This window comes from Oryctolagus cuniculus, chromosome 1 (assembly GCF_964237555.1).
Source record: "Oryctolagus cuniculus chromosome 1, mOryCun1.1, whole genome shotgun sequence".
Taxonomy (NCBI): domain Eukaryota; kingdom Metazoa; phylum Chordata; class Mammalia; order Lagomorpha; family Leporidae; genus Oryctolagus; species Oryctolagus cuniculus.
The window spans coordinates 38,299,318-38,309,957 of record NC_091432.1 but is presented as its reverse complement, the minus strand read 5'-3'; the positions used below and the strand labels follow the sequence as shown (position 1 = coordinate 38,309,957).

Sequence of the window (10,640 nt, the reverse complement as noted above, 5' to 3'; positions counted from 1 at the left end):
AGGTATATCAGTATGCTCATTTTGCAAAAAATCTATTGAGCTATATACTTATGACTGATCCATTTTTTACATAGAATTCATTTATGAATGAACTGTTCAAAGTGACATTGAATAGAATTTTTGTTCTAGTTTAGATGCATATTTTGTCTTAGTAACATATTCAATAGCTTTCTTTTCCCATATTCATTATAATTTATTCCTCCTAATTTCTCCTTAACATGGTTGCATTTCAAAGGTATTATTAATTTTTACAGTAGGAAATATCTCTAGTTAATAATATAGTATGATGGACTATAAGCTATGACCACTTATTAATCATGTTAGCCACTCATCAGCATTTGGTAAGATTTCTTTGAATCACACAATTAAATTACACTGAAGGGAATAACAGAGAGGTAAAAATTATTGTTAAAAAGGGCAATACAATAAAAAAATTTATTGATGAAGCATCCAAAATAATGAGTATGGTGACTCTCCTTATGACAGTTCTATGATTATTTGCTTTGGTGTGAAGTTTCCTGCACTGTATAAAATAAAAAGTGCATTTAACTATTTGTTGTATTTAGCAGCAGGGTAAAGAAGGTTATATAATTAACTTATAGGTCTATATAATTTCTAAAGCAGCAGGAATAGATTAAAATTTTTTTCCCTATCATTAAGAAATGTATGGAGTATTTTAAGATTTGGTTATGGTACCATATTTCTTGTTATAATCTGAAATACAAATCTGTAACATTCACATTTTATATAAAGTAATAGTCTGGCATATATAAGGGGTAGTAATGAGACAGGAAAACCACTTTAAAATCTGCATCTTTAATATGTAAAGTATCAAGGAACAATATTAGTATTTTATTCAGGACAACTATTTAAATACTATTTACAACTTTATGGACACATTATCTACATTTGTACATCAAAGTATTTTTAGAAAGAGAAGTATGTATAATTAAAATAATGTATGAAAACATAATAGAAGTCCAAATATATCTGGCGGTGTAATTTGATCACTTCCAAATTTTCCTTATTGACACAAAAAATGGGAATAATTTTGACTATTATTTTCTAAAATGTCCTAACTGATTTGCTGAAGCATAGTAACAGGAAGCTGCCATCAGGTGACTTAGGGACTTAAAAAGATAACAAATATTTTACAACATAACCTTTTCTGTTGAAATGTTGTATTTACTTACAATACAAAAGGAGAAAAACAGTTTCTTTTCTGCTTGCTGAAAGTATTTAGACATAGCTTTAAAACAGTCTTCTTTCAAAGATTTTAAATACATTTCTGAAAAGATACCAACAAAGCAAATTTTTAAAAGCAAATTTGATCAATTTTATTTTTCTTGACTTTGAAGTGATTCACCTTAGATTTCCTTTTGAAATGTTTCTTCCAAATTTTCTAACTATCCTTGGATTTATCTTATGGATGTTTCTTTTAAATTCTAGAGAAGAAATAAAAAGATGTATAAATATGGTATCATTTGAAAATAATTTTTACTATTCATTCAACTTGAAAATTATAACCATATATAGGAATATTTGCTCTTGAAATTCATAGTTGTTAACACGATTTGAAATTTAACAAAGAAATATTAACACCTTTGCTGTAAAACTGCTTGCCAAATCCATTTCTCTATGTTGCAAGTTGAAGATTCAGTGAGCAACTGCACATACAGAGGTATCAAAAGTCACTGAATAAACTGCAGATTCACTTTCCTTCTAACAGAAGACTATTTTTACAAGCATTTGTTGCTTTATTGTTTTCTTAATTTTCTCATTCTTTGATTATTTCACCAGGGCTTTTAAATGTCCATATTCTAAGAAAAGGTTATCAGTACTTCCTAGAAGGCTGATCCTAGTCCTATAGCCCTTTTTGCTTTCACTGCCACCTTTCAAATGTTTCTTTTCCTTTTTCTTCTTGTTCTTTTTAAATATTTATTTATTTGAAAGGGAGAATGATAGAGGGACGAGGGACAGAGATCTTCTGTCAGTTGATTCACTCCCCAAATAGCTGCAATAGCCAAGGCCAGGCTGAAACTAGGAGCCAGGAACTCCATCTATGTCTCCCGCCTGAGTGGCAGGGACCCAACTACTTGGACTATCATATGCTGTCTTCCCAGGTGCACCAGAAGGAAGCTGGATTGAAAGTAGAGCAGCTGAAACACAAACTAGCACTTATGATACAGTATGCCAGTGTCTCAAGCTGCTGTGTCAAAATGTAAAATCCCTTTCAGATGTTTTGGTCTATGCCTACTCTGATTCTTTATCAGTCTTTAAAACAATCTTCCACTCAACACTACTGTAAAATCTAGGGCCACTGACTTCTTTTGAGAGCACTTAATTGGTTGTACATTTCATTGGTCACATTAGGTTTTAATTTTAGAGGAGAAATATATATATATATTCCATATATATATTCCCTAACTCTAATTCCTTTCCTCCTTCCTCCCTCCCTCCCTCCAATTTTTGTTTAAGAGGGAGAGAGGGAGAGAGGGAGAGAGGGACAGAGAGAGAAATATGCTTCTCTCTGCTAGTTCACTCTCTGAACTCTGAATGGCTACAATGCCTGGGGCTGGGCTGAAGAGGACAAAGCTGGGAGCCAGGAACTCAATCAGGTCTTCTGCCAGGGTGGCAGAAACTGATAAGCTTAAATAATTACTGCTGCCTCCTGGATTCTGCATTGGTAGGAAACTAGAGACTGAAGCTGGAGCTAGTCAATGAATCCAGCACTCTCAAGTGGGGTGGGAGTTCCTTAATTGCTGGACTAAATGCCCACCTCCTCTTGACACTATTTCTTATTTCTCTAACTGCTCAGTCAACAGCTGTTGCCATCTTTCCCACTGATATTCTTTTACTTTATCATTTGTACATTGATAATTGGAGAATTCAGGGAAACATAATCTAAAAAAGGCAGTCTCAACCTTCACTATTCTAGGCATTTCTGGTGTGTGTAGCAATTTTATTTGGATGTTCTAATATACAATGTTATCTTCCCTTAAAACTTAATAACTTTCCAAGTGTTCAATTATCCTTAATAATCTGTAATCTTTTAACCTAGCTCTTTGAAGTTTCTAATTTGACAATTATATGCAGTTGAGGGAATGTAGTCACCTCAAGTTGCATCTTTTTCACTTTGCCAATGGGAATTATAATAATATGATTGTAACTGTGCAGAGAGCGGAGCTTGTGTAGTAATTACACAAATGACTAAGAAGCTAAATTAAAAATAATAGGCTAAGAGAAACATTTCAGGTGGATATAATTTATCTGTAACTTATACTTAATTAATAACTTATAAATAGCTTTATTTTTAACAAGATTATTACACTTGTTTTACCATACAATAAAGGTGATAAGTAGTATATAAAGAGATTCCTATGAAAACAGTATAAAAAGAGTAATCTACTATATCTATGATAGGTAATCATATCATTAAGATTAAATTACCAAATAAACATACCTGTGGTTGTTCTGTGTTCTTGTAAATGTTTATCACTTGAATTATCTGATCGAACACGTTTGGCAAATCCATGGTTTTCTTCAGCAGCTGATGGAATACTTGATGCAGATATTGAGGAGAAAATTTTTTAAGTATTTTTTTCATCTCTAAGTTCTAATTTCTGTTCTACATGCAGCAATGATAGAAGAAATCAAATACAGAAATGTGAAGCTGTGAAATCCTACAGAAGTAATTGGAGCTACTAAACACATTTTTGGCCGACAGAAATTTAGCTGTTTGTGACTTTAATGTTTATTCCAATTGCACATTATGATTGTAAGTGTGAGTAACAATTCTGACTGCAGAATATTTCTAGGGTGCTCTGCTGGAATATAAGTGAGCACTTATATTCAAAGTATAGAAATCAGTAACATATAATCACAAGATGTGCAAAGCTAGTATCTTGAACAAATTTGGACCAAGAACCCCAATCTGGGAATATAAACAACTGAGATTATTTGGGGAGTTTGTCTTTAAATCAAAACATGGTAATAGACTGACAATCTCTAATTATTACAATTACAGAGACTGAAATGAAAAAGAATGATCTACTTTCATTTGTCTTTAAAAAATATATCTCACATTAAGTGTCAAATTTCTAACTCAATTTGAGTTAGCATAATACTGAATACCCATAATAGATCTGTGTTATAGGATATGCAAACCAGTAAGGCACAAATAATTTCTGTCCTGCTAAGCTATACCACAAACATCAAGTGAGGACAAGGAAAACACGAGACAAATACATGAATTAATATGGTAGAATTAAAAAAAGTGCCACAGGTTTTCAAATTTCAAGGAGCTACAGATCTTCAAGATGTGATGAATTTGATCAGAACCTTCAATTATAGCAATCCTTCCTTGTTCTAGAAAGGATCCAGGGTTCATTGGGGAAGACCATCCTCCTTCCAAACTAATTTAACTAAGCTAATTTTACAGAAAATCTGGCTCATAGAGACTATACATCATAATATAAACTGATGCTAATTTGCTTATCAGTTGGGTTAACAATTGGGGGTTTTCCTTTAAAGGCAACAACTTGGTCTTCTGGTGATCCCAACCATGTTTTAAATTGGTACAGGAGTATGTGTATAGAACAGGGAAAAGATGGGTTAGTGGCATGCTCACTGCAAACACACATGAGCACAATGTATGCAGGGGAAAACAACTCAATTGAGGTAGGTCCATTTCTAGAGCCCTTGAGAGAAATAATTTTGTTGTTTATACCTCCTCTGTCCAAGAATGCAAATCACATTTATCCAAAATGGTTAGAAAGGAAGTGCTGGTGCTATAAAAGTAAACAAATTCAACTATAGAAATTACCCATTCCTAACAGGTGGTAAATAAGTTACTATAATTGTTTTGAATACTAAACATTTTTTATATTATATATATCTACTAGTGATCCATGGCAGAAATTCTTTTTTAAAGTCATCATTTGGTGATTTTATTTAAGTAAAAGAGCAATGCCATTTTCCATATCATTTATCTTAAAGTTGTCTTTTTTATTTTATAGTGTGATTTTTCACTTTGGTTAGTTCTAGAATCTTATGTTTTTTAAAAGATTTATTTATATATTTGAAAATCAGAGTTATAGAGAGAGGTAGAGACAGAGAGGTCTCCCATCCACTGGTTCACTCCCCAGATGGCTGCAAAGGCCGGAGTTGTACCAACTGAAGCCAGGAGCCAGGAGGTGCTTCTGGGTCTCCCACATGGGTTCAGGGGCCCAAGGACCTGGGCCATCTTCTATGCTTTCCAGGCCATGGCAGAGAGCTGGTTCAGAAGAGGAGCAGCTGGGACTAGAACCGGTGCCCATATGGGATGCTGGCGCTTTAGGCCAGGGCTTTAACCCACTGCACCACAGCGCCGGCCCCACTTCTTATACCATGCTCTTATTTTAAATTCAGTCTTTGGAATAAGCCTATTTGATTAAAATTCATATTTCTAGGAATGAAATCCAAGTCTAATAAAATATGTTGCATAGTTATATGTAAGTCAAACATACCCAAATATTTTTAGGATTTAATTAAAGCAGTCTACTGTTAAATGTTTAGAATTTAGAAGTTAGATTATAAAATAAAGGCAAAATTTATATGGGCACAAATTCATATTATGTGAAGGACTATATTAAGATGAGATCCGGCCGGCGCCGCGGCTCACTAGGCTAATCCTCCGCCTAGCGGCGCCGGCACACCGGGTCCTAGTCCCGGTCGGGGCGCCGGATTCTGTCCCGGTTGCCCCTCTTCCAGGCCAGCCTTCTGCTGTGGCCAGGGAGTGCAGTGGAGGATGGCCCAGGTGCTTGGGCCCTGCACCCCATGGGAGACCAGGAAAAGCACCTGGCTCCTGGCTCCTGCCATCGGATCAGCGCGGTGCGCCGGCCGCAGCGCGCCGGCCGCGGCGGCCATTGGAGGGTGAACCAACGGCAAAGGAAGACCTTTCTCTCTGTCTCTCTCTCTCACTGTCCACTCTGCCTGTCAAAAAAAATAAAATAAAAAAAAAAAAAAAAAAAAAAAAAAGATGAGATCCAACAACTCTTGTAGTTATAAGCCAAATATATTTTTCTAAGTATTTTTTTTTTTTTTATTTTTTTTTTTTTTAACTTTTATTTAATGAATATACGTTTCCAAAGTACGAATAATGGATTACTATGGCTTCCCCCCCATACCGTCCCTCCCACCCACAACCCTCCCCTTTCCCACTCCCTCTCCCCTTCCATTCACATCAAGATTCATTTTCGATTATCTTAATATACAGAAGATCAGCTTAGTATACATTAAGTAAGGATTTCAACAGTTTGCTCCCACACAGAAACATAAAGTGAAAAATAATAGATGATTTTTTTTAATGATGATGAAATCAGAGCAGACCTATTGTCATGTTTAATCCCAGTGAGAGTCAAGTTGGGAGTTGATAGTTTCTATTCTTTTTTTTTTTTTTTTTTTTTTTTTTTTTTTTACAGAGGATCAGTTTAGTATGCATTAAGTAAAGATTTCAACAGTTTGCACCCCCATAGAAACACAAAGTGAAATATATTATTTGAGTACTCGTTATAGCATTAAATCTCAATGCACAGCACATTAATGACAGAGATCCTACATGAGGAGTAAGTGCACAGTGACTCCTGTTGTTGACTTTACCAATTGACACTCCTGTTTATGGCATCAGTAATCTCCCTATTATTTTTCTAAGTATTAACAAAGCTGAAAATTAACATTTGCTCCCCCACATAAGTGGAATTTTCTACACAATAAAGGTAGTGCAATTTATATTCTTCTAGTAGAAGTGATTTCTAGTTGGGATCATTAGACATATTTCAAAACAAAAAAGATATGGCAGTCTGAGACATTTTTAGGCATTATTTCTTAAACAAATGAAAAAACCAACCAGTCAACTAACCAAATACAAGACAAACATTCCAAACTCTGATTAACATAATTTATAAATAAAAGCTAACATATGTATTTGTATAGTTGGTAGGCTGATTCACTTAATCCAAAGTCTGCTACTAAACAAATTGTTAAGATTCAAAATCCAGGGGCCGGTACTGTGGCGCAGTGGGTTAAAGCCCTGGCCTGAAGCGCTGGCATCCCATATGGATGCCGGTTCTAGTCCTGGCTGCTCCTCTTCCAATCCAGCTCTCTGCAATGGCCTGGGAAATCAGTACAAGATGGCCCAAGTCCTTGGGTCCCTGCACCCACGTGGGAGACCCAGAAGCAGCTCCTAGCTCCTGGCTTCGGATTGGTGCAGCTCTGGCCGTTGCAGCCATCTGGGGAGTATTGGACGGAAGACCTCTCTCTCTCTGCCTCTCCTTTCTCTGTGTAACTCTGATTTTCAAATAAATAAAATAAATCTTTAAAAAAAAAGATTCAAAATCCAGTATTTTGGTAGGTTTTGTAATATGCAGTGCATTTGGACTCTTTTGAGAAAGAAAAACTATACTCCAGAAATGGCTTTTTTCTTAATTTTTAAAAATGATAGAATATATACACATTTAAATAGGTATAAAGCTGCTAGGTGGAAAATACCAGAGTTTATTACTCTCAAGCCCATGTAGCTTTAATTGGGGAAAAGGAAGATTAAAAAAAAAAGTGACCATGTACATTTCTGGCATTAATCTCTTTTAACCTTAGTTAATGGCAGGATCTAATTATTGGTACCAGAGGGAATGTAATAGAGTAATAGGCTATGAGAAATCAAGCATTTTCTTTACATGTTCTTTAATATTTCACAATCTTAGTTACTCATGTGGAAGCAAGCCCTTTAACTCTACTAAAACCAGTCTACTAAATACATAATTCACATACCTGGATATTTCTTGAAAAATCATGTGATTTAATGACTATGCTTATATCTTAAAACTATTCTTAGGTATAACCTTTTGCCACATCTTAGTAAATACAACAGAGTGCATTACTACTGAAGGACAAGAAAATTCCATTAACATCAATTAGTGGAAAGAACTGACAAAACTGGTACAATGTAAATTGGTGACAAAATGGATATAACAGATGATGGTAGTTAGGTAGGCTCACTCACAAGTTGACTGACTGCCATGTCAGACTGATTGCACAATTCAAATTTGTGCCCTAGCAAAAATATATTAGTTCTTTCTTTTCTGCTGGGGATATGTTGTAAGACCCCTGTGATTGCCTGAAATGGAGACAGTAACAAACCCTACATAGTAATATATTTTTATGGCTTTTCTTTGGCACATCCAAATAATCAGTGTCACTAATATTGTGCTTTGGGGCCATTATTAACTAAAATAAAGGTTACTGGGACACAAGTACTGTAATACTGAGACAGCTGATCTGATAACTGAGTCAACTACTAAGTAGCTAATGAGCAGACAGCATATACAGAAAATATATAGTGCACATACATATACACTGGAAAAAGGAATGATCCATGTTGTGGGATGGAGTCAGAAAACATGAGATTTCAACACATTACTCAGAACAGCTCATAATTTAAAATTCATTGATTATTTTTGCCACTTTCCATTCAATATTTTTGAACCTTGGTTAACCACAGGTAAGTGAATCTGCAGAAAGTGAAATCATGACTAAGAGGATACTACAGTGCATGTTTTTAAATGTCATGCATAGTTAGACACATTCAGGAAAAAGCAATCCATGAATTTAAATATGCACATTCTTAGGCTCTGCTGTAATTTGTTTTGGAGGGGCAAGGATGTATCTTAAATTCATCTATGAGAAGACCCTCTATGAAGCACGGATAATTAGGCTATTTGTAAATTTATTTCCTCTAGCCTAGATGATAATAGATAATAAAGATATAGATAATAGATCCATAGTGAAAAACATTTTAAAAGTGGTGTCTTAAGGTCCTACACTTCTTATACTCAGAGCAAGTCAGATTCATTTTATATTTATTTAGTATTTTTTGTCTCGGCACTCAATTTGTAGAATCCAAAGAACATATAATACACTGCATCTTATATGACTCGGTGTACTTAAGATTTTTCCATTTTCTTTGTTTTTAAATTATTATTGTGTAACTGGCTTATTTCTCTTTGTATTACCCTGCTTGTGGTTTACAGCACTTTTCAAATCTGTGATTCATCTGTCAGTTTCAGAAATTAGGAGTCATTTTCTCTTGAAAAACTGTTTCTCCCCATTCTTTCTCTTGTTTCTTTCTGAGACCCAATACATGTATTCCAGACTCTCCCCTTTTTAACTCTTTCTAATATATTTATATTCACTCTTTTATTTTCCATTTTTAATTTTTTTGTACATCAAGTTGAATATTTTTCTATCAATGTACCTTTAATCCATTAAAACTTTTTGCTATGACTAATCTGTTAGATCGATTTACTGAATTCTTCTCTTAAAACTTATTTATAATTGTGTTTTTCTTTTAAATGACACATACAAATTGTACATATTTATGGGGTATCATGTGACCTTTCCATACATGCATACATTGTGTAATGCCCAGTAGAGGAAACATAGCTCCTTAAATATTAAATGCTTTCAATGAGGAAAACATGAAAAACTTTTTCTCCCAGATTTTAAAATATTTTTAAGAAATATGAATATTACATTATCACTAGTGATAGTCACCCTACTGTGCAACATAACACTAGAGCTTCTTACTCTGATCTAGCAATAACACAGTACTTCTTAATCAACGTTTCCCCATTCCTCCCATCATCTCCCATTCTCAGATTTTGGTAACCATCATTAAATTTTATAACTTCTATGGGATTAATTCTCCACAGATGAGTGAGATTATATGGTACTAGTTTTTCTGTGCTTGGCTTATTTAATCACCTAACATAATGACTTCCAGTTTCATTGATGTTACTACAAATGATAAGATTTTTTAAAATCCTTTTTTATGGCTGAGTAGTATTCTGTTATAGTACATTTGTATTATCTATTTACCAGAAGATGGACATCTGGTTGTTTTCATTTCTTGGCTATTGTGAATAGTGTTGTAATGAACATGGGGTGCAGATGTCTCTTCAGTTCCTTTTATACATGCCCAATAGTAGAATTTGCTGGATCATATGGTACTTTTAGATTTTTGAGGAGCTTCTATACTGTTTTCTACAGTGGCTGCAGTAATTTGTATACTCAGCAGCAGTGTGCAAGGTTTCCCTTTTGCCATATCCTTATGAGAATTAACTTTTGTGTTTTTGATTAACAGTCCATCTAATTAGAGCAAGGTGATTTCTCATTGTGGTTTTCATGTGAATTTCCATGATGGTCAGTGATACAGAGCATTTTTTATGTTCCTGTTGGCCAGAAGTATAACTTTTTTTTGAGAAATGTCTATTTAGTTCTACTTTTTATTGAGTTCTTAATTTCAGTAAATTCTCTTTTCAGATCTAGAACATTCAAATGGTACATTTTATTTTATTTTATTTTATTTTTATTTATTTGACAGATAGAGCTAGACAGTGAGAGAGAGAGAGACAGAGAGAAAGGTCTTCCTTCCATTGGTTCACTCCCCAAATGGCTGCCATGGCTAGCACTGCACTGATCCAAAGGCAGGAGCCAGGTGCTTCCTCCTGGTCTCCCATGCGGATGCAGGGGCCCAAGCACTTGGGCCATCCTCCACTGCCCTCCCGGGCCACAGCAGAGAGCTGGACTGGAAGAGGAGCAGCCAG

General features: G+C 34.8%; 1 protein-coding gene across 3 annotated transcripts in view; it reads right to left on the bottom strand.

The window, feature by feature from the left end:
• Positions 1 to 800: 800 nt before the first annotated feature.
• KIF18A (kinesin family member 18A) overlaps positions 801 to 10,640 on the bottom strand; it is an 84,070-nt gene continuing 74,230 nt past the window's right edge. For 2 of the 3 annotated variants that reach the window (XM_008269231.4, XM_002709207.5), the window contains exons 16-17: positions 3,464 to 3,561; positions 801 to 1,445 (exon numbers count right to left, since the gene is read on the bottom strand). In XM_008269231.4, coding sequence (XP_008267453.1) covers positions 1,363 to 1,445; positions 3,464 to 3,561 — 181 coding nt within the window. In that variant the 3' untranslated portion in view covers positions 801 to 1,362. Of the gene's footprint in view, positions 1,446 to 3,463; positions 3,629 to 10,640 lie in introns of all 3 variants that reach the window. The other variant, XR_011387869.1, reaches the window with a different exon arrangement.